The following is a 24,447-nucleotide window of genomic DNA, read 5'->3' as shown; positions in this document are numbered from 1 at the left end:
CTGATGCTGGAGCTTAATGTGGGTTTACATTTGTGTTTAGCATAACAACAAGGACACGGACATACACAGCATATATACATACAAAAGCTATACATCAAAACACTCCTGTTACAGCAAGTCTGCAAACTGAAGAAACAATTAGGAACCAGTAGATATAAAAAGGACAGAGTGTGACTCCAGTTCCTGGGAAATATGGGCTAAATCTCAGCTGGTATTAGACATTCTACTTATATTTGATCAAGTGCTTTTGAATGAGTGAAATTTGATTTCAGTGGCAGGCGGATCAGAAATCTTGTCGTTGTTTTTTTCTGATGAAGCAATCTTGACAAGTACACATGGCTGGTACTTAAAAACTCCTGTTGCGTCGTTGAAACGCTTCCAGGCATCACTTAATCAGGTGAAGGAGATCTTAGCTCATTCCCTGTTCTCATTCAGGTTTGCCAATTATAGCTTGTCTAGAATTTCATCTCCTCTCACTTGCAGACTTCAATTCTTGTGAATTTCTGCAGCTAAACTGAGCGATCAGACCCAACATTTCTGGCATGCACAGTGTGTACTCTCCCTCTGCACCATGCTGGCAACAGTGGCGAGCACTGCGAGTCCTCCAGCCTGGCTGGATATTTTGTTTGGGTCTGGTATTTTGTCTAGTGAGGGTTGGGAGGACTTGAGGGGCAGGATTGCATGGCTGCATCTCACCCCATTACATCCCACTGGTTGAACTGGAGTCCATTTGGGATACCTGCTGCTGTTTTTGTCTTGTGTTGGACTACAAATTCAGGCAATGGAGACACCAGGCTGTCCTGACAGGGAGGTACCCAAGGTGCTTTCTTCCAGGCAACAAGCTGGCTCCTACCCCAGAACAGCTTTATCAGCTAGTGATTTGTCCTCACACTTAATAGAGCCGGCACTATTCCACGTTGGTCGCTCAGTCTAACACCCTCAGTGCAGAGGGCTGGTGTCAGTGCTGGCCCAGCAGCCTCCGACAAGAAAGACCGGTGAGGATTTGAGATGCTGGTTGTTTTCTGACTCACTCATCTTTCGTGCTCTCTCTCTTAAGGGAGATGCAGCAGTGCTGAAAATCCTGCAGTGAAGTCTCCTGATGGTTAAGGGAGAACGCGCCACATTTGTGAATGACAGCATACTACAGCATTGCTGTTCCTGAAGAGGTGACCTTCCAGAGAAGAGGGAACTTGAGGGACATATCACTGCTTTCAACACCTAAGCAGCTGGGTGGGGACATCAGAGAGAAAGCTCAGGTATTCAAAAGACATCTGGACGTGGTCCTGAACAACCAGCTCCAGGTGGCCCTGCTTGAGCAGGAGGGTTGGGCAAGATGATCTCCTGAGGCCCCACGCAACCTAAACCATTTTGTAATTCTGTTATGTAAGCCTGCACACGGACTACACACCTCGACATGGAAGGCCTGGAAGAGGTCTTTCAATATTGCCAAGACCTGCGGACCTAAGAGCATACGGGAATGAATATCTTACCCTCTCCCAGCAATTTAGTAAACAGCCAGCAGGGAAAGCTCACCAAGGTCTGTGACGCATGAGAGTCTTTACATGATCTTCAGGCATCAAATGGGTGGTGATTGACAGCAGCCATCTCCACTTTTACAACAGCACAGCTTGTAATGAGTCTGTCATGTTACATCCAGGGCTTCAAGGGTTTAGGCAGGTGGGTGTTGCTGCTGGAAACATCAAGCTTGTAAGCTTTGTTGTTAAATGACAAGCCTACATGCAGTGTGGCCGCAGCAGTCTACTCCTTACTTGTCCACCCTTCCACCTGTTTCACATGCTCAGGTTTCACAATTGGCTACAGGATTAATCCAACTTGCCTAAATAGTCACCAGCTTTTTCCATCCTTGGCTTCTTCTTTCCTCCATGCTTCCCACACCACTTTTATCGCAGAAGTCCAGCAGTCTGTGCCTCTGCATAGCAACTACATTGGAAGTGCTGCTTAAAAGATAATCTGGCAAAAGAAATTTTATTTATACTGTGACCTGCTTTCACATGTGCCAACATCAACAGCTGGGCCAGAGCTTCACTGGAAAAGACACAGGCACTGGAGCAGAGACATAAGTGCCATGGAGACGTGCATGTGGAAGCATCCGGACAAACTGTGGATTGCAGAAGGGTTCAGATCCTGCTAGAAATGAGTTGGGTTGTGTTAGACAGGTTGGCTGGTTGCAGGCCAGTGAGTGGGAAGGGATTAGTGACTGCCAGAGGACTGTACACTGTGTTTTCCTCAGCCAGGGAGCTGCAAATTGCTCTCAGCCATCAGCAGCAGACCTCAGCCCTCCCTTAGGTGAGGGAGCTTTGGGATCACCTCTGCAGCCAGGAGCGACTGAGCCACTGGCACTGTGGGAGGTACACAAGCCAGAAGGGGGGAGAGCCACTTTCAGTCCATTTGAGAAATGTATTTCTGTGCTTTGGAGGCTCCACACTCCTTTCTTCAGCACCTTGTACTGGGAAGCAAAGGGAAGAAGCACTTGCAGTGAAGCTCCTTCCACCTCTGTCTCTCTCCCCACCACCACCAGCCCACAGACCCTTGCTCATGGGTGCAGGGCATGCGTGGCTTGGGGTTTTCTGTGTCTTTTTTTTTTTTTTTCCCCCCAGTTGAGGCAATCTGTTAGCAACACACAGGAAAACCACTTCATTTCTCCCTGTAGGTGCTGTGGCGTGATTTATTTTGTGTGACAGAGTAACCTGCAGAGGGCAGCTTTACTCTTGCATCGCAGTCCTCAACCGCTTGCTTTGTGTCCTCAGCACCGCACGGAGCACTGCTGGTTTCTTTCTTTCCTGCAAGAGAAAATAACAATTTATGTCGTGTGATTTTTCTCTGTTTCTTTTTCTCTAGCCTGTTTGTGACAGAGAAAGTCAGCCAATCTACTGTAATCTATTCGGCTAAATAACATACAGTTCATTTGCATGTCATGTGATTACAAGGTTCTGGAAGACACTAATTAGGAAGAAAATCTGGGGAGAGAATAGGGATTAGAAAGTATCCATCAGTCAGATGCCTGTCAGCCGGCGGAATAATAATAATTAATCATAATTAACAATACGTTCTGTGTCAGCGATGCATCTTATCTGAGGACTCTGCAAGCATTTTGTGTTTAATCTGTGCAGCTCATTCTGAGGGGAATAGACACGATAAAATATTTAGAACTAAATTTGCAAATGGCATTTCTGAAATGAGGCCCGTAAGGCAGATCTGTACAAGCACCAAAATAAAGTGCCTGATTTTCAAATGTGCCGACCATTTGCAACCCCCTAAGTTCGTGTGTTAGCATCAGCTCAGATGTCTTTTAACACAGACAACGTGAGTACTGCCTGTTTTTTTGGTGAAGGACAACAACAGTCCATGTGATAGCCAGGATGCTCTGGGAAATGCAAGTCTGACCCTGTGGACATGACTGGATTTACTTTTCATCTCTACTGTTAGCATGCAGTCTGCCAGGGAAGAGTCTGATCACACACACAGGACCACGTTCTCACGCATGAGCGGTGCATGGGCGGGATGTGCACGGCCAAGCATGCCACAGGTCTGCTCACCTGCAAACAGTCCAGTTCCAGCTCCTCTTAAGCACACTGTGAATGCTTTGAATGCATCTGGGAGACTGCCAGCAGTGATGAAAAATGTGCTGTTTGCAGGACTCGATATACTTATACATGCTACAACAGCTCTCAAATCATTGCACAGACATTGTCCAAAGCACTAAGAAGCTTTTCTGGTAAACAAAATATCAAGTGGCCTGAAAAGTCAGGCTTCTGAGTCATAACCAAAACAACAGAGATGAGAAAAAAATGCCAGCAGTTTTGTGAAATATCTTTTGTTTTATATCTGCACACTTTTTCAATGTTTTCCTCCTCAGATAGGATCTCAGGATGTGCAATGCTAGTTTTAATAGGATCAGGAAAAACAAAACAATCCAGGTCTTTGAGCTCAAATATCCAATGCCTTGCTGCCATATTTCCCCCCACACAGCCAATTTCTGTCATTTTCATTGTCAGCAACCCTGAAATCAGAAGTGTTACACCCTTAAAGCTCGGCCCGCCCATAGATGCTCACTGGAGAGATACATGCCATTCCAGCTGAAAAGAAAAGTGTTTGTTTTGTCCGACTAATAGCATGGTTAGTCATTTAATTAGATGCTACCCCACTCCCTGCAGACGTATCAATTTTTATTTTTTTTTTTTGCTAACACAAGTTAATTGAGTAAAGGTAAATAAACTTGTGCCACAAATTACTCTCCCCAGCTCCCAGGGTAGATAGCCTTTCTTGGTCTAAGTTCAACCTTTTCTTCTTCTTCTTTTTTTTTTTTTTTCTTTCACAGTCTTAACAAAGATCTGGTGTACTCTGTAGGGAGGGAAGCCTAAATTCTGCCACATGATCTCCCAAGTCCGTAGCACAATGGTAGAAATGCTCCAAATTCTGTAACAAATGCAGATTAGTTAGAAAATCCCTCTTTAGAATTGATTTAAGTATGGAAAGAGAAAATACATCCACTGTTGGAGCTTTAGTAATAATTGAGATCAAAAATTCTTCTCTCTCTTCTAGGCTAGTTCTCAGATTTTCTATTTCTGCTATGCTGCAGTGCTTTTGAGACAGAATAACTTAAACCTCTAGAAAATAATGGATATAGGGCAAAAGGCTAGGAGTTCTGGTGGTGAACCAAGCACTGGATTATAGATCCATAATCGAGTCTCAGAGCTACCACAACTTTGTAAGCAAAAGGGGAAGCTCCATAATCCTCCTACCTGTTATTTTGAGTTGCCTGGGAATACAGGCAGTGTCCTACACTGGTGATAATTTGACCACTGAAGTCAATAATAGTCAATACTATAGGGCCCAACGCATTTCCTCTTTCTTTAAAGACAAAATTCTGTCATTCCATTCAATGCAACACACAAGAAATCTTATTTATAGATTTGGATGTGTGGCTGCACAGGTTTCTGGGGATGTTGAGAGCCCACTGTGACATTTCTCCAATGCTCAGCTGGGGGGATGTAGTTTGAGCTCCTTCAGAAATCTTTCTTTGAATCTTTTGCAGAAGAGTCTTTTTATTCCCACAGGTGTGTCTGCTCAGAGACACAGTCTCAACACTGTCGTGCCTAAGTCCGCTTAAACTATAGTTACTCATGTACTTGCAGAGGGCATTATCACTTGGGGCAGGAAGTGAAAGTTTGCCCTTAGGAAACAGCTTGCCAAGATTTTGCAAGGCGCAGCAGTACCCTGGTAACTGACATATCCATTCCTGTTACATTTCCTAGGTCAGCATGATTCATTCTTAAGGAAGCAAATTTAACCGGGCAACTTGAGAGGACTGTAACCACTGTGCACTCCCTCACCTCGGGCTAGTACAGCTTGAGGAGAGGTTTGTGCTTTCATGGCGCCGGGTACGATGCAGTCCCCATCCCCTCCCCATCCTCTCGGGGTGCTGCACACCCCTGCTCTGCTATAGAAGGCGAGGCCAACAAGGATTCTGGCCACAAGGATCCCCTTGCTGGGATCCCACGGAACATATGTAGAATAAGATGTGAGAACAGAGCAATTTTAGTCTGAGTCTGAGTGGGAAGACTGCTCAAGATGAGAGGCAGCTCTCAAAGGAAGGTGCCAGGAAGAGTGGCAGTGCTGGTATACACCCCCGTCTATCCCTGTGTGGGGACAAGAGCAGGAATCCGTGAACTTGGAAATATTAAGGCTTCCCCACTAGACACATTCAAGGAATGACGCATATAAAAACAATATTCTTTCCCCTCCATATGCCACGAACAATGGCATCAGCAGTTGGCACATGGCCCCCTTTTATCCAGTTGAGCAATACTTTCCTGCAAGTCAACATTGTACAACGTATATTTGACCACGCTGCAGTTTTCTCTTGCTGTTTTCTCCAAAGGTGCTGTGGGGCAGTCTTGGCTGTCATAAAACCTGAAGCTCATGCTCCATAAAGCAAAAAGGCTGCAAGTGGTTTGGGCTGAGAACCAACAGGTTATGACATACGGATTAATGTTCAGTCTTGGTGCAGCAGTTTGTGGGCAGAGTATCTCCAAGCAGGAATAAACCATGAAATTCACAGAACATGTTTTCATCATTTACATGGAATATTCTTTAGCCCACAGTTACCACCGATTAGGAAAACTCTTTTCTCCCAAGATGGATTTCTTTTTTGACCTTTTGTAAGATACTCCACTTCCTTGTGCCTCAGCTTTCACACAAGGGATAAAAATATTCCTTTACCTTGCAGAGATGCTGTGCAGATTAATTAAAGCTCAGCTGCATTTTTAGGCACTCGAGATGAGAAGTGCAATGTATGTGTTTACTTTTTAAATTGCATTTGACTACCTTGCTGAAAGAGACATCATCTGGACCACTGCCAGTGAGAGGCAGGAGGGTTTCTCCATGGGCATGGGAAGCCAGAGCTAAACATATCTCATGCACCCTCAAGCCCTGTTCTTCCATTACTCACTGCAAGACCTGAATATCTGCAAAGTACCTGCTGTATCTCTCTAGGTTTGATTTTGGCTGAATTTTAGCCAGGGAACAAATTGTGACAGCTGCTGTTCAAGCACAGTGGGTCTCCTGTTGACGTCAGTAGTTGTATGACAGACAAATTTGGCTTGCTAGCCCATTTTAATGAGTGCATGAGTGTACGCATCTCCTGTGTGTAACCATCACTGTTAAAGCAGGTCAGGATTCGGTTTAAATTCCTCAGCCTCTGGGGTTCTCTTATTTCCTATTGAAGAAACCAGCTCTTCAGCAAAATGTATGTCACCACGGCAGAGACGGGGGTGCCACCTGCAGATAGAAAGCTGGACTCTGCAAAACTGCGCCTTTGCTTGCAGTGACAGCAAGGCAGCTCTTCACGGAAGCTGCTGAATTTGGGCCCCCATTTGGTCCTCGTTTGTTCTTCCTGAGCAGCTCTCACTGTTTCTCAGGCTGCTGCGCAGGGTAAGATTAATACAGTTTTTATTTTAATCCGCCTGTGCGACAACCCCAGATAGTGTGGACAGGGAAAAGAGACTCTACTGTGCATAGGACAGCAGCCTCCAAAGTGAATTTTTAGGTACGAAGAATGTGTGGGGTGAACGTGGAAACTGGAATTTTCCTAGATCTAAGAGATTTAAATCTTTCGATAGAAAAGAGACTGACCTGCTGTAACAAAGCTGAACAGTTTTTTGGACTGCGTATAAACCCTTGGTTTTGGTGAATAACGGCTGACTGAAGCTGGAAACCATGAGCTGTACATGCAGTCTGTAAGCCTTTTGTCATTCTTAATGTTGGTTCAAGTAATCTTTCTTTGACAGCTCATTTGCATCTAAGCTATCCCCAAAGAGTCTGAGAGTTTGGAAATAATAGAGATGACATTTGGGTAAGTGTTTAAAAATGCACAGCAGCAGCATGCTCGGAGGCTTGCATTAACAAGCAGAAATGAATCCTGAAAGTGAGCTGTTAAAAAGAAGTCGAGAATCTGCCTGAATGAAGGAAGCTTCGCTGGGCATCTGATGACCCAGTAGGAAAGGGTTTGTGTGAGAACCCAGGAAGGTAAGTGTTACTCACAAGACGACAGTGCCAGAAAATAAACTAACACCAATGAGGCTTACGGTTAGGATGCAGTACTGAGCACAGTGTACACCCAACCTCGCTGAAGTGCTCCATTGAGAAAATTGCTTGCAAATCAAGCTGAATGGCAATGAAAAAAACAGGGCAACAGAACGGTTTCAATGAGCCAAAAAAATTATGTGATTTTAAATGTTCCTGTCCTCTAGCACAGGCACAGTGCCAGCAATCTGTTCAAGCAAGCTTTGAGGATTAGGGAGATGCGATTTTGCTGGTTCCCAGGCAGTCGATGTCATGTGCAACTCTGGAGATGTTGCTCAGTACCAGTAGGGTGCATCCTGATAGGAAAAGAGCTGGTGGTGTTGAGTTTGGAAGAAAATCACTTGTGCCAGGATGTGCACGTTAAAACTGAGTAAGAGGAGGTAGCACCATGAAACTGAAGCAACACAGAATTGTAGGTTTCAGTAGCATTAAAAATCCTGAATTGGATTTACCACCGGTGTTTCCATGCTGTGCAAATATTTTAATTTTTACTCTTATTGCTATTGTAATAGCTCATAATGACTACAGTTCAGCTGAGGGCCTGGCTTTACAAATACATAATAAGAGACAGCATTTGCCCGAGAGCTTTTTAGTTCAAATGGGGTGAAATGAATAAACAATTGGAGGAAAGAAAAAAAAAAAGAAAAAAGAAAAAGAAGAAGCAAGATGAGGAAGGAATTGCCCTGAAGTAAAAAGGACAAATAAGGGCAAAGCCAGCACTTCCAAGTTCAGCACCAGGCCCACAACAGCCATGCAGAGCTGCTAAGTGGATACAAACCAAGATCGTATCAGGACCAGCATTTCATACTAATTTCACAAAGCACAATTGCCCTCATAAAGGAATGTGACTTGTCAGGCTCTCTGAAGAAAGAGAATGGAAAAAGTCAGGGATTTAAGCTCTAAAATGAGTATTTTTTCCTGAAATGTCACAAAAATATATTTGCTATCGAAGAGAGCAGATTAAATCCAGGCTATCTACGGATTCATGCCCTTGGTATAAGCACTGGGGCCAGACCCTGCTAGGGGATGCACAGGGATATAGGATTTACGTGGTGTTCACTACAGCCTTGAATCATGGCTCACTCCTCCCAAACTCCTGCCTGCTGCTGTCTCTTCTATAGAAAACACAGCAGGGACAGCTGAGCATTGGAAATAAGTTTAAAAGGTCATTGATTTCAGCCATTTATCCTTTTCCATTTTACACATGCTGGATTTTCTGGTCTTAGCTGGATCTCTTTTAGAGCTTTCTTTGTTTTCTGTGGCATAAAAAGTCAGTCTGTGGTAGGAGCTCCTTTTGTCCACCACTGTCATACTCAAGAGCACACAAAATGCCAGAAACACTCATAAAAATTACCTGCAAAGAAAGATCAAAGGCAATGAGCTGGTGTTGACTGTTCTCATTCGTTTCGGTAAGCAGCTGTCATGCTGCAGCGCTCATGCCGAGCTCACAGAGAGCCTGCCCTATTTCCTTCAGACCTATCACCACAAACAGTGCTTGGCTGTACTGCTGGCTTCCTTTAAATCCAGAGGAAAACCATGAATCATGAGGAGGTGATAGTGTCCAGCTGTAGCATGGCCAAAAGATTTTTTTTTTTTAACCTGTGTTCCTGCCTGAAAAGCCAACTGGCTGACTTGAGACTAGGTGCAGGTGATAAACCAGGAAGCATGGGTGGCCAGGAGTTTGGGCACAGCAGAACTACGATCCCAAGCTAACGCAACAGCACAGAAAAAATCCCCCTGCAAAATCACCTGCTTTTTTGCAGAAGTCAGTTGCCCGTTAGCAGGCATTTTTACAGGGAATCTAATAAATAACTTAGAAGTGAACAGGCTTTTCGTTGTGGTGAAAAACATGGAGATTTTGAAAATGTCTGCTTCCTCTTACCCTGCAACAAAATCTCAAGAGTTTATTTTGTGAAAAAAATGCCTGTTTTCTCCATTTCCCGACAAGGCATTTTCTCCTCTTTCCAGGTGGGCTGTGTGGGAAAACGGCCAGGTGAGGAATCAGCTGCTTGGACACCTGAGTGTGGAAATATGCTGCAACACCTGCCTACTGTTCTGGGATGGGATACAGGTGAAAATGGGATGAAAGATACAGATGAAATTTTCATTCAAAAGAGGGTTTCTTGATAAGTAAATAAATGTTTTTAAAACACCAGCAAGGTCAGTAGAAGAAATAAGCATCTCATTACTGAGAGAATTTGTACAGAGACTGTCAAAACTCTGAAAGCCAAATGATTTGTCAAATGGAAATATCTTTTGTGCTCACCTACTAAGGATAAAACTACTTTCTGTGATCTTTTTTCTGTCCTGCCCAGCTTTTCATGACACATTTCAGAAATTTTGGGGAAAAAACATTGCATGGTAATCTTTATTTTTTTGCTTGCTTGTTTGTTTGTAATATTTCTAATGAATCCAGCCCTTTTCAGAGTCAGCTGTTGTGAGAACACAGAAAAACAAGCAGCAGAGGACCATAGACCTGCTCCTCCACATAGAAACCACTGCTCAGAAATACAGATAGAAGTAGCTGGACAACTTGGGGACAGTCATATTGTTTGTTTTTGTGTGTGTGTGTGTGTTGGAGTGGCAAGCTGGAGAAATATTTCTTTGCAAACCTTGGTTAGGAAATAAAGAGCTAGAGAAACAACCCACTGGATCCTAGACCTGATGAATAAAATCTGTTTGAAATGGCAGCCTGCTGAAGAGTACAGTATTTCTTGAACCAATTCAGTGTATCACTTCTGGGATCACAAAGTTCTTTAAATGCTTTTTCTTCTTCTCAGTGCACCGTTTCCTCCAGGTTCTGGATGCTCCCAAACAGAAGAAAGCAGGTGACTTGCCTGTTCTGGTGGGCTAATGTGAGAAGCAGGCTGTATCTTTATTTTAAGAGAGTGAGGGTGAATGTGTCTCTTTGGTCCACATCCTCTCTAAAAAAGTCCCTGTGCTGTTTGGGAACAGGCAGCTGTGTTAGGGGATTGCAAAAGAAAGCAACATCCCATTCCTTTGACTCTTTTTAACCATAATCCTAAATACTAGAGCAAAGACTTCTCACGAACAGGCTACAGCCTTAAAACACAATAAAATTCACAAAGTCCATTAATATCAAAAGACTACAAGAGGATCTGGAAAGATTCTTGACTGCTTTATTATTAAAGTTATTTCCCTGCTTTTTCTAGATTTTATTCCTCCAATTTACTCCATGGTATTTTCAAATCACTCATGTCACAGATGTTATCTGGGGGAAATAAAGACATCTCCAAAGAGCACAGTCCTTAATCTGAGTCCTTTTATGTTGTTTGCTGTTGTTTCAGATAGGCAAGGTTGAATGATGTGATCTCATACGTGGTTAGTACGGATGGTGAGTAACTTGAAATGTCTTATCTGTGGCTACATCTGCAGTTGCATTTTGATTTGGTACAGTAGCATAATGTTGAAATGAACCCCCAGGTCATTCCCATTTCAAGCACACAGCTGGTTTTCAGAGCAGCTTGGCACATAGGAACTAGGCTCCCTTTGAAAGCAACAACACCAAAAGCACTACTCCAGCTGTGCATCAAATTTAACCCAGCTCCTAACAGAGGTACAAGGCTCTGGGCATATGACCTGTCCATCAGACAACTTCAAACTGCTTCCCTGGGGATGATCAGATGGGATCTTGCACGAAAACATGTGAATTCAAGCTGTAGATGCTCCTTGTGCAGAAGGCAGAAAGGAAAAATAGCAGCCTAGATTGTCAAATTGAGTCAGACAAATGAGGTCAAACGCAATGGTACAGATGACTGTCTTCCCTGGAGAGATTATTTGGCATGTGTCAGTCTTGCTGACTGACTGATTCCCTTTTTCTATGACATTTAGAAAACAAAAATAATTTAGGAATTTATTAGAAACAAGAAAGTGCTGCTAGCACTGTTGCTGATATGCAGGGGGGCCTATGAAATCTGGGCTAAGACCCTAGGAGTTACCCTACTGAAGAGCAAGGCCTGGTCAGCCACGTCCTTTGCCTTTACAAACCACGATGCCAGCCTTGCTTGGGCTGAGTTCCCGATGACAAAGCATTTGTTGTGGCTTGAGCTCTGCTTCCCCTTTTAGAGGCAGTAGTGCCCAGCCTTCTCGTACCCATCGGCACACCCTGGCATTGCCACTTCTTCATCTGAGTGTATTGCAATCTGAATTGTTTGGTACAGATAGCTCTGATTTTGGGGAGTAGGTTGAGTGTAGGCATTTGCTGTCATTGCCTGCCTTGTATTGGATCTCTCTCAGCATGTTAGTGATATATCTTGTCCTGCCTCTTGCAAGTGCTCCAAACCCCAAGAGTTTCATGTGGCCAGAGGGATGCTCATGAGATGAGCACTGTGCCGGGTGTGCTCCAGGTGCTCAGTGTTTCCCTGCACATCCTGCACATTGCTGACACATCAGGCCAAGTGGTCAGGGTGAGCGAGTTTTTGCAGCCTACAGCTAAAGGGATGATAGCACCATGTCGAACTGCTTTTGCTTCACCTCCTAAAGAAGCCAACTATAGTTAGTTCTTATGGGATGAGCATGAGTTTTGAGCCCAATAACTGGTCCTGTAGCAAGAGTCTGGGTTACTTGGCACCAGCAGGCCCTACCGTGGGTGTAGAGTTGCTCCAGATTGCACAAACCTTTAAAATAGCAATTCCTCTGCAAATTAGTACCATCCTTCTTCTACCAGTTCTGGTTGGTTTCTCAAGGAAATGCCTTTTGAGGACTGCCAGTGACACCCATCACTTCTTATACAGTCAAAGCATCCAGGTATCTTTCAGGATAATCTCATTTTCAACCTCTTCTGTTTGTTCTCATAAGAATGCAAATATGACTTCAAACATTCAGGTCTTATTCTTTTTTCATGAGATGACAATCACCCATGAGGGGGTGGGATGCTGGGCTGTGGTGGGTTGTCTGCTGTGGTCTGTTTCTGTAGATAAGATGGCAGATCAAAACCTGCCTGGCCTCCAACCAAAAATCAATGAGCTGGAATCCTATCCATGAAAAATAGACTCCAAGAAAAGGGCAAGAATATAGCTATGATTTTTCTGATCAGTTCTAGTTACAGCATTAGATACAGTGAAATGAATATACAGCATGAATAATTGTTATGGTCATATTTACCTTTCTGCTCTGTGGAAGAATTAAGCTCCCAGAAAATTTTAAGAACAATGTAGTCACCATCCATTGGAAATAATTACAAGGGCAGGGAAACCTGAGATGCAGCATCAAGACTCACCTTTGATTTTTTTTTTCTTCCTTTTTTTTCCTCTGCATTTAGATTTTCTTTACATGTGCTTTGCTGACAGTATTATGTCACATTTTTCTAAGATAACTTTTGTTGTGAATTTTGTAAGGTGTTTTTATCCATTCTTCAAGGCTGGTGATAAGATGAATTACTCAAGGCATCTCTTATTGTTCTGCAGTTCATACCGAACTCATGATTTAATCATTTGACATGGATACATTCTTTGTACATTGATACACTATTTTTTCTCTATATAAATTAAATTGGAATCAAAATAACAAAACGTGGAAACATACACTGTGAGAGGACTGTAAGACAAGGCAAGAGCAGGCTGCCACTAACAAGTATTGATACCTTTATGAAAAGAATCCTCCCTTTCCATCTCAGTGTACAGCTGATTTGAATGTCATTAAGAAATTCATTGCTTGGTGTTGGAAAAAGCCCTCATTAATTATAAATAATCAGTTCTTGATTTTTGCAATGGTTAGCATAAAATTAGGGCACAGATAAACCAACATACATAAAAGCCTTGGGCTTTTGGCTGAGCGTAGCTGAGACTGAGTTGCTACTGATAGGCGGAGATCTGTAAGTGTTGCATTCAGACCTGTCGCAGTCGGTCAATTCAGACAGTGGAGCTCGTTTCCTAAGAGAAGAAAATGGTGTGATTACTAATTGCTTTGTGACTGACGAGCAAAATTCCATTCTTGGGTTAGGCTTCTCCCAGGAACCTCTTTACATATACTTGGTTGTTTGTGTGAACAGCGTCTCTTACATACGGGCAGGAACACAACAAACAAGCAGGAAAAAAAAAAAAAAAAGTAGTGTTTTTCTCCTGTGGGCCTCAAGGAAAGAAAAATAGGGTAGTGCAGCATTGGCATATCCAGGTAAATTTACCATATATGAAAGCAAAAGCCTGCATTCTGATAATGTCCAAACTCTAAGGTCCCACCTAACAATTGTGGTCTGTGTTCAGCCTAAGACCAGCAAAGATTCTCCTTCAGTGCACGTGGAAAGGACTGGTGTCATATCAGGAGCCCATGGGTTCTCTCCAGACACCCACTGCTGGTGGTGCAGCTGTATCTGCAGAGATGCTGTGGCTGTGGGATCGTTGTGGATATAGTGCAGAATGGAGAAGTAACACAGAGAGGCATCATGACAGGTTCGCATATGGCACTGCCTCTTCATCGAGCCAGAGACTGGACACGCAAGGTCACCATGCGTGACTGTTGGCTTCTTCTTCTTCTTCAAAAACCCCAACTGGTGATCACAGTGACTGTTATTTTTGTGGCGATGTTATTAAGCTGAGAGATACGTCAAGTGCTGAGAGAGACACCAGGTGTTTGTGGGTACATGGGTTGAAGGCAAGTAAGAGAAAACAGGAAGCCAGAAGGAGGCAAATCCATACAAAACATGAAAGCATGAAAGCACTCACAGAAGTACATTGTGTGACCCTGCAGCGTTTTCATTTGTTTTTCACCCCACCACAGTATGTGGGAAAATAGGCCTCGTAATGTGCTGAAACACCGGAGGAATGTGGTGGGCTCCTTGGGGGCGTTTGTGTTCCTTGGGGGACTCTAACTTACTGTGTCTGAGACTGCCTTAATTGCTGGGGTTGAAGTGATAATCAAAGAAGGGCTAGAAGATGGATGTTGTAGTTTCCTTATGTCCACAGAAGTGAGAAAAATGCTTCAGGGCAAGGTGGTTTCCCCAGAGATATGTTTGCTCAGTTATCTAACAGGTCTTGCAGTTGGCAACGCCTGTATTTAACTACAGCTTCAGCTTCACAGCAGTGGAAAGCTGTTTTTCAGCTGCCCTCGGACTCTTAAATGTCAGGCTCATCTGGTGCTACTTTTGGAGCCACTAAGGAGCTGGTGCTGCTGGACACACTGTGCATGAACGCCCCTGGAAGCCAACCAAAAGCCACCTCCAGGAAGATCCCAGAGCTGCTCCCGATGGTTCCCCGAGCACCAGGGAGCCACCTAGCTGGGTGTGAGCCCTCACCCTGCTAGAAAGGGCTTAATCCAAGTAGCAGAACAAGAGGCTGACTCGCAGCCCTTTTTATATATATATTTTTTTTTTCTCTTCTTGCAAAGCCATCTGCTTCTCCGACCTATTTCAGAACATGCAAATTCACAAGTGAGGTGAAATTTCCCATCGGCCAGTAGACTGTGAAATATAATTACTGTGCTAATTTTGAATGCCGAGCGGTCAGCACAGGCCAGGAGTGCTCGCTCAGCAAACATGTTAACACAATTATAATGAATATTTAAAACAGCCACGCTGCGATTTGGCAACGGCTTTGGGAAATGACAGGTAACTTTTTGGGGGGTCAGAAAATAAGACAAGAAAATGCCTGATAAATGCTTCTGTTTCCCAGAATGTTGCGCAGATGCATCCTCAGTAAAAACAGTCGAGGGCAAAACTAAATGATACCGAGAGAGTATGGCATCCAGGCTGCTTACCCAGCAGTGCTCAGAAAATGAGACTGTTATGAAGCCTGTATTCCCTTGGGAGGTCTCTGCTACCTTGCATGACCTCTGCCAAGTTATGCGCTCGTTCAGCACTGCAGCCTGTCATATCAGGGCTAACGACACCGAGGCAATAGGATAAATCCATGTGGGATTTATGGCTGTGCAGTGCACAGCAGTTTGAGGTATGCGGTATGCCAATTTGACAGCATCAGTGACAGGGTGAGACTGTGAATCCGTTTCAAAATCTTGGAAATACCCTGCTCATGAGATAATTTTCCCCGATGCTTCACAGTGGAATAGAGGAGCGAGATTTAATGTTACATTTTAATGGAAATCATTTTGCAGATTCCAGTAATACAGCACATTCATCACCTCATACGGCTGATATATATATATTTTTTCCCTTTCAAGGAGCACCTTGGGGATTCGTCTAATATTAGAAAACACGTTTTGATGGTGACAGCAGGTGATGCACTGAGCCAAATTCCGGAGTTGATTGTACCAGCGCGGCCTGACCAAGGCAACCGAGAGCAGTAGCTTTGGCCATCAGCACTGCACGTCTGCCAGAGAAGGATCTGGGGGCAGAACAAGACCTCGGGGTGCTGCGCGGCTGGAAGTGCACGGTGCTGGCACGGTGCAGGTAACGCGTGGGAGAGGATCGCAGCTGCCCTGCAGGCTGAGAGCAGCAATCTGCAGCGTGGATTTATTTTAACAGCCGGCTGGGAACAGCGTGGCTGTGTCACATGGCTGGCATCAGGTGGGAACTTCACGTAAAAGCCGAGTTCAAATCCAGAGAGCTGATGCTTTAAACATAAAGCCCTTGTTCTCCTCTCTCTCCAGCACTAACACGTTCTCCAAGTTGGGGCCATTTGAATGAGGCAGGGTAGGAAGAAAAACAACTGCAACCTAATAAAATACATGTACCTGTATGCATAGATTCAAAGGTATAAGCAAATGCAAGTACTTATATGATTTAGGTGGTACACACATGAAGGATTTCCACAGGCAAGAATTTTTAAGGTGGCAAAATGATATTTTTTTTCTCAGTATCATTCTTAGAATGCTTTGGATGAGGTTTAAAAAAACTTCCGACGATCTGAAACAGACAGGCGACGTGGTAAAATAAATTTTGAGTGATGCAAATTGGCATAGCTATTTGAATTGAGTTCAAGGCAGACATAATAATTGTTCCCACCTGCCTATATTAAAATGTCTCTGCTATACAAAACCTTCCATGAGCTGCAGCTCTCCTTTCTCCTAAATAGTTCTCCAAACTATTTATGGCAAAACAATAGCCAACATTTTGCTGTCATGTTGGGTCACGGGACAAACATCATGACAAACGAATGAAAGAGCACAGGCAAACAAAAAACGGGGGTCAGTGTGTGGATGTCTGACATTATATCTGCCTGGAAATGATTCCAAACATCAACATATGCAAGTAGTTAAATGTGGTTTATATTTTCCCTTTGGTCCAGGGCTTTAACTTTCTTAACGGCAAACACTCCCAAACACACCATCTGTTGTTGGAGAGTGAGCAGTTTAATGAGGAGGATCAGATTCTTTCCATTTCACTTATTCCTTGGTGCCCGCTCCATTTTCTAGGCTGTTGTAGTCGCCAAGTAATACAAGATTTCCTTTGTAGCACCGGCGATAAGAGCCATACATACACATATCGGTGTGCACACAGTCTCTGTTGTCACCTCGCTCTGGCTTTCACCAATCTGTCAGTAAAGCTCCCAGGTGAGGTGGTACTGGTATCTCTGTGCCCTTCTTCATCTGGCCATTTTTTTCCAAGCTTTGGGACCATGGTATGGGACATCTTCCACAGCACATGCCCCACACAGAGCTGGTGCAAATTCACCTGTCGTGGGCCTTTTCCCAAATATCCCGCTTTGCTCTTGCCTCCCCCTGGTGAAAAGGCACCAGGCCCTTCCCAGCCCTCCTCTCCCACTGAAAGAAATCTGCCAGGAGGAAAAGCAAGAAATTTTGCTCCAGGAGACGATGCTCTTCATCCAAGCTTTCCCCAGCTGACAGTTACACTAGCAACCGGTAAGGAGCCCAAGAGCAACGTGAACCTTAATTTTCATAAAACAGAGTGCTTTATTTTTCTGCTCCCATTGCATGACTCCAGAAGCCTGACCATCCTGGGGGAGCAGCAGAGGCTCCCACACTCCATCTCTGCTGGCTGCTCCCTGTGGCTCTTTGGCATTATGCTGCGCTTGTGCCAAGGAAAATGCCAGCAGGAGCCATGTCCAGACAGAGACTTACCTGGATCAATTCGTATGTTTGAGTTGAAGGTCTGATTATGCCACAGTCACTACGAAATAGTGCCTCAGACATGTCCTTTTTGCACAGTCCAGCTGGTTTGGCAGCTGTCTGGAGAAATTAGGAGTCCAGTTGGCCATAGAAGCATTGAGGGCAATGTGTGGCTTGGTGGGATAAGGAAAACCAAGCTCAGAGAGCAACTGATATCTCATCCTGAACCTAATTTGTATCCATGTAAAGACTTGCACACTAATGTGAGACTTATGAAACACCTTTTTTAGCCCTGAGCAAGTCTGGAGAAAATGTTCGTTTTACAGAGAAACAAACACAAGGCAACAAGCAAAGCTAAACCACTCATTACAAGCACTTCTGTTTAAACAGAAAAATCCACATTTGGTAGGAGGGCACAGCATTTTCCAAAGGATGGAAATCCCAGGGTAGTAATTACCTGATTCTTCAACCTACAAACTGGAGGCAAAGCATGAATGTCAGGAGCAGACAGCCCAGGGGGAAGAACGTCTCAGTATTTAACAAAAACAAGAGACGTGCCCAAACAGCGCAATTCAGATGCCGATCCAATCAGCAGTCTCAGTGTTGAACCCCCAAACTGGAGATTTACCTGGTTTCACTGCAGTTCCCCTTACAGAAAAAAAGCCAAGTCCAAAGTCTAGCTTGAATGATGGCTGTGGACTTGGGCCTGTCCCTGTGGCAAATTGTGGTACCTTGTAAGACGATCACCTGGAGGAAATACATGGACCACAACAAAGCTCTAAGGTGGATGGATAAGAACCAAAAACTCCAGTCCAGACTGGAGCCTGCCGCAGGCTAAGTCACTTACAGCACAGAGAAATGAAAGTTTAGGAGGAATGAACAATTAGCAGCTCTCATTTATTGGAGACCGTACAGGGAACATCACTGTAAAGTCTTTCTTGGCTGGGATGAGTTAGCCACACACGTTTCTTCTCAAAACCTCTGTAGATTCAAGAACATTACTAGCAAAATCACAGAATCCCTGACAGTATTTTAGGTCCCTATCTATCTTTTTTCCTCAGAAAGAGCAGTCTTGCCATCTTGGGACTATGTATCTCTTGCAAGGCCAGTTGCCTTCTGCTTCTTTGATGCTCAGTTCATCAGAGATCCAAGTGCCCATGTTTTAAAAAATACGGCAATATCCTTTAGGAAGAAGGCAACAGACCAAGGGGCAGAGATTTGTAGAAAGAACCAGATTATGGCCAACTGCAGGGATTCAGCCTAAAAAAAGAGTAGTGCAAATACTGCTTTGTAGCAACAAACACAGCAGCATGCAGACAGAAGCTGATTTAGAGTAGAGAGAGTTGACATGCTACTGGTGTTGGGTTTAAGGCATCAAGAGTGCAGAGAAGGACAATCTGAGCCAGAGGAGGTGAGCAGGGCAGGGCTTTGTGGAGGGAGGCAGCAAGGAGCTTACAGGTAAAGAAATAGGTGGCTGTGCAGAGCAGAAGACCATGGTGAAGGCAAAGCATTGCATCTTCAGAAACAAGGCAATGCAGTGTGGGATATGAGAGGTAACAAAACACACAGAAGCAGCCACAACTCAGGGGTGAAAAGGTTTATACTGGTTGCTGTGCGGAAGCAGCACGTGAAATTTCAATCTGGTGATCATCCGGTGATAGAGAAAATTATCACTGAATTAGCAGAACAGTTTCAGTTACAGTTCCTTGTTTAACAACTTGAAAAACTTTCTGAAAATGCCTTTTCCTATGACAGAAACTTCATGCTTACACTGAAGCAAAAATTATGAGTGTGCCTGTCTGGATGTCTGAGTCTGTTCTGAAAGTATGTAAAACTAGAAGACATCAGTCTTATGATGATTTTCTTAAGCTGGACAGAGCTAAAAAGAAAAATGTACTTTCACTAAGATACCCAGCTTTTTTCCCTTTGAACATACGTATTTTTCTAGAACAAAACTCCCTCCCAAAGTAAAATTTCACATGCAAATTAGCCTTACTTAGTAGAAATGCATTTTGTTTGGACTGCACTGAAGTGGAAAAGTGAGTTTGCAAGCGTGGAGGAAGGGGAAAAACCTCCCAGGAGACAGACCATACTGCTTTGAGCAGGGATAATACCTCTTATTAGGTGCCCAGTAAGCTGCTGGTGAAGCCACAGGGTGTTTCACATGACAGTACTGTATCCCTCCCACAAATGTGCTGAGCAAGAACAAGCTCCACTGCTCTGGGAAAAAAAATGTGCCCTGGTGAAATCATAAAGAACTTGAATTTTACCAAAAAAATCCAGGGAGACAGCATTTGGCTGACAATTAGCTGGGGGGCTTGCATCTTCAACACCAAAGCAATGTTCTTTCTCTGTGGCTGTGACTGGTATTTGATAAGGAAGGCTTTGGCAGCCCGGGGTTTCTCATTTAATATTTGCATAGCTAAGAGTGAGAAAAGAAGCATATGACACAGTCCCATTTATTATTAAAAACCACAGAAACGTATTTGATTGTTGGATACTTGCCCTTTATCTTCCTGTCACTTGTTCCTTACCCTTGTTACTTCCTCTTCTCAGTCACATGTTCCCCTCTAGCTCAAGGACATGATTTTCAGGACGGGTTACAGCTATGCTGCTGATTTTACATTCAGTAGACTGTGCTCTGGTTTTGGTATTCTTCTTTTTTCCATTGGTACAGAGCTTCCTGCCCCACAGAGAAAATGTTGTTGCAGTAATGGCCCTGGTTTGCGGGACATGACAACTGATTCTGAGGGAAACCCTTTTGGTAGGAACATGACACAAGGAAAAAGTACCTGCACTCGGGCATTTGGGAACCTACTGCCCCAAATCTCGGTCTATTGGGAAACAGCAATCCATTGTGGCAATACCCCTGTGTCTCTGCCTTTCCCTAGAAGGTTTTTTCCACACATGTCATTCCTAGCAGTCTCCTCCAAGAATGTGCTTGCAATTATTCTTAAAAGTAGAAACTGAGCAATTTATTTTATTTTATTTATTTATTTATTTTGAGATTAAAGAAGAAAGACATGGTCCTCTTCTACTTCTTATCACAGCAGAGGGACAGTTCACCCAGGGAATAGAAGAGCTGCGGTCATTTACTTCAACCCCAGGAGAGGTTCAAATGCACATCTCCCCCAGGGTAGGAGAGCCCTGATGATAAGGTGGTGAAGCACCGCTTCCAGTGTACTGAACATAAAGACCCTGCAGCTGCCTCATGCAAGGGCACATGCTGTCCACATGCCCTAGCGCCAAGCGCATTGCCCAGGCAGGCAGGGCATTCTCGGGACACCTCAGTGTTGTTCCACTTTGTAGATCTTGGAAAGGCTGAGGTGGAAGTCAGCTGCTCAAACCACAGCAGAGCTGAAGGTGTTGAAAACATAAAAAAAATGTAGGTCAGGCAGGGGAACAGGCAAACAGTTTTAAGGTCAAACACAAACAGCGGGTGTGTCAGTGTATCTTGAGGGCTTGTTTGCTGCTGGGCATGTGTTTTCTGCACTGCCACTTTGGAACTTGGGCTTCCGAAGCAAGAGGTGGGTCAGCTTGGGAGTGGGAGTCCAATTTTTGGCCATGTCTCTGTGCCTGGATTACTTCAATCATCGATACTGCTTGAATGAGAGTCCTCTATTGACTATTTATAGTTCTAAACAAGGAAAACAAATACTGTCTCTTCAGATGAGCTGCCAATGTCGCTGTAATTCCCACAGTTGTCGTGCTATGATTGGAATTTGGTGCCAGATGCATGGATTCCTCTGACAAACAGCTTTCTGGCAGGAGAGAGGAAGATCTGGCTCCGGCAAGCCTGTTTATGTAAAACGTTGCCACGTTACTGTCTATCATTACCTGCATTGATTTGCTTTGAAGAAGCAGAGAAGCTAGGCACCAACTACTGGATAAAAATAGAGAAGATGAACACCTTTAAATGTATGCACACGCAGTTAATCCCATTCTAACCACTAAGTGACCCTGAAAGGGAAGATACAGACGAACGTTTTTGTCTAGGCATGCCAATGGTAAGAGGAAAGGTTCAGTTCTACTGATTTTTTTCTTGCTGCCACAGGTGGAAATGTGGTGGACGGTGCCCTTTGTGCTCCTGCTGAGGCACAGAAAGAGATTTGTTTGTCTGTGTGACCACTAAACGGTCTTGGCCAAAGAAAGTCAGAATCTTTCCCGGAGTGGAGTTCATAAGGACAGCTGCTGGCAGAAGACTGGCTGACTTCAGAGCCTCGTGACTGAAATCAAAAATCACTGGTGAGAGAACAGAAAAGTCTTGCAGAGTAAGGAATGGTCAGCGAAGAGTGGAGATGTTAAATCAGGTCACTTAGGAGAGGGTCAAAGTGAAGGCAGAGAAAGACATCAGCAGACGGACTCCCCTCCCACTCGTGTCTTGCCCTCCCCCAGGCTCCAAGCAGCTGGAAAGCATTCTGCATTTTCCTTGGCAAGAAATCAGCAAGTGACCTGTGGTTAAGATCTGGGAAAGCCTGTATGGTTTGTTTGCCTGACCTTTTCCTTTCAGGAGCTTGGTGTATGCCTGAGTGCTATGAAAGCTAACCACCGGCCAGCCCCCAAAAGCCCCTGGTCCTGACAGACACAGGCACTCACACTGAACCTCACGCACGACCTGAGCATAGGGGAGCACCAGCCCTTTCCACAGCTCCGGACACCTCCCATCCCACAGCCTCGTGGAGGAATCATGATTCCCACCAAGTTTTCACACTTACTACAGTCTGTGCTTCCTTGCTACTACACCAAACAGTGATTCCTTCAGATTAGGGCTCTGAAAGCCCTTTCTCGGCGTTTCTCCTGGCACCTATTGCTAGATCACACCACCCTTTACAGGAAACAAAAGGACACTGGAACCATGATAGCTTTTACCACTCACTGCTGTTGAACCAACTGTTGAGCAAAGGGGCTCCAGCTGGCTGCTTACACCTTGAAGTCACATCAAACGATGTTACGAGGTCCTTGCAGACTGGGACATTTGGCTGTGGCCTGGCAGGGCCATAAAATGGCAGCAGGTTCCTAGGAAGTGCTGGTACACTTCGTGGAGGAGACAGAAAGATGGATTAAATTCCCATCAGATGCAAGGTATTGCAGCAGATGGGGATGTTTGGGCAACTGCTCTTTTCCCATGCCCATCCAGACACGGTGAGCTTGTCTCTGCCCTCGTGGTGGGTGCTGGTGGCTGTAGGCACCTCACCTGCCTCGGCACGTCTGTTCTCCTGCCCAGCCCTGTCCTGCCTTCCCAGACTGCTGCCCACCCGGCCCCACTCACCCTAGTCTGCATTCCTGGGGGCAGCCCTGGCCCCACAGCAGGAACCCCCCCAGACCCTGCAGCCAGACAGGATCCATCTTGACACAGGTGTCTTCCAGCAATGCCCAAAGCTGTGTTTAGGCCCCACTGTGGAAAATCTTTTCTTTTTCTTCACTTCTTCTCCTCCCTTCTTTCCCCCTTTCCTTTTAAACCTATTTGTCAATTCCCACAGAGACTTACAGTTCCTGCTTTCAGTTTTAACAGGCTCCCAACAGCTGAACCCACGGGCACAAAGGTGACTGAGGTATTTACTCCAGCATGCTTTCTGTGAAAACTGAGGGAAATTCAAGAAGGATCTTTCACCAGGCATTTCTGAAGCTGAGACTTGTCAATTCATGATTTTAACACTCTGCAGAAAGTTTGTTGTTTGAAACCATATAGAGGAAATCTGAGCTGCAATTTTCCCCCATCTTTGATCAACGTGCCAGCATGCTGCTGTGAAGTGAAACAGCGTGGGCTGGCAGATGAGAATTTTCCCCAGGGGCATTCCGTTGGGAACACAACAGCGCTGACTTAACAAGGAAATAAATCTTAAAATATATGAACATTGCTGTGTACATGCTTTTGTGGCACTTAGGGAAAAAAAATCAAAATAATTTAAAAATACAGAAGCCTTTATTCTACAGTTCTTTGGCTTTTTAACATTTCTGTGTATACTGAAATTAGCATCTACATGCTAGAAGACAGAGCTGTGTTTTCATGACAGTTGCATCTTGAAACATCTCCACATCCTGCCTTTGTAGTTCCTTGCGGGTTGAGCTTTCCCTTGAACAGGGCGGATGAAAGCCAGGCAGATACCAGCCGAGGGCTGGGAGTTTCCAGCCATAGTAGCACAGGTGTAGTTATGGCTAAATCCCTAACTTCTTTATTAATAACATTCAAGTGTAACTGCATTTTTGTAAAAACACCTCTCCTGTGGTTGAAACTTATAACTCTCTCCCTGCACAGCTGCTTTTGGCTGCTGTCCTGCCGCCAGGAGGTCCAAGACTCACAGGGCTCCAGGAGTCACCCAGAAACTCATAGAATCTCTAAAGGTGACACTGTTCCCCCCCCCCCCCCCCCCCCCCCTTTAGTTACTTTTAGCAGAAACTGGAGGCTGTAGCTTTTGAAAATGACATTACATGCATATGATGAGATCATAGAAGCCACATGCTGATTTTGGAGATGAAGAACTGAATTTTCTGTGAGGTAACTTTCTTGCCAAGGCTTACTAGCTTTGGGTAGCAAGATCAGCCTAGGGTGTAGGAGCTGACTTCATCAAGGGTGTCTGGTACACGCAAGTATACTAACATAAGTTGGGAGAAGCACCAGATGAAGCTTTGTGATCAGTCCTGCAGCTCCTAGAAACATCAAGGACACCAACTCCAGCTGTTCTATGCACTATTGTGTTGTTTCTCCCCCCCCCCACCATCCATTACCAGACAGACAAAGCTTCTTAGGAGAAACAAGAGAACTCTGGCAACCAACACACTACTCTTTCTGAAGTCCAGCTACATGGCATGAGGAGTTCAGGATTTCCTAGTGTTTTTTTTTTTACACTCTTCATAGTTCATGTG

General features: G+C 44.5%; 1 protein-coding gene across 1 annotated transcript in view; it reads left to right on the top strand.

Annotated features, from left to right (window-relative positions):
- The window catches only part of ATXN1 (ataxin 1), a 295,425-nt gene extending 271,640 nt beyond the window's left edge, over nucleotides 1-23,785 (top strand). Inside the window, exon 7 of the mRNA XM_066992103.1 lies at nucleotides 15,736-23,785. Coding sequence (XP_066848204.1) covers nucleotides 15,736-15,861 — 126 coding nt within the window. The 3' untranslated portion in view covers nucleotides 15,862-23,785. The remainder of the gene's footprint in view (nucleotides 1-15,735) is intronic.
- Nucleotides 23,786-24,447: the final 662 nt, after the last annotated feature.

The sequence above is a fragment of the Anser cygnoides genome, chromosome 2 (assembly GCF_040182565.1).
Source record: "Anser cygnoides isolate HZ-2024a breed goose chromosome 2, Taihu_goose_T2T_genome, whole genome shotgun sequence".
In the NCBI taxonomy this organism is placed as follows: domain Eukaryota; kingdom Metazoa; phylum Chordata; class Aves; order Anseriformes; family Anatidae; genus Anser; species Anser cygnoides.
The sequence above is the reverse complement of the archived record's forward strand: the minus strand, read 5'-3'. Positions and strand labels throughout refer to the sequence as shown.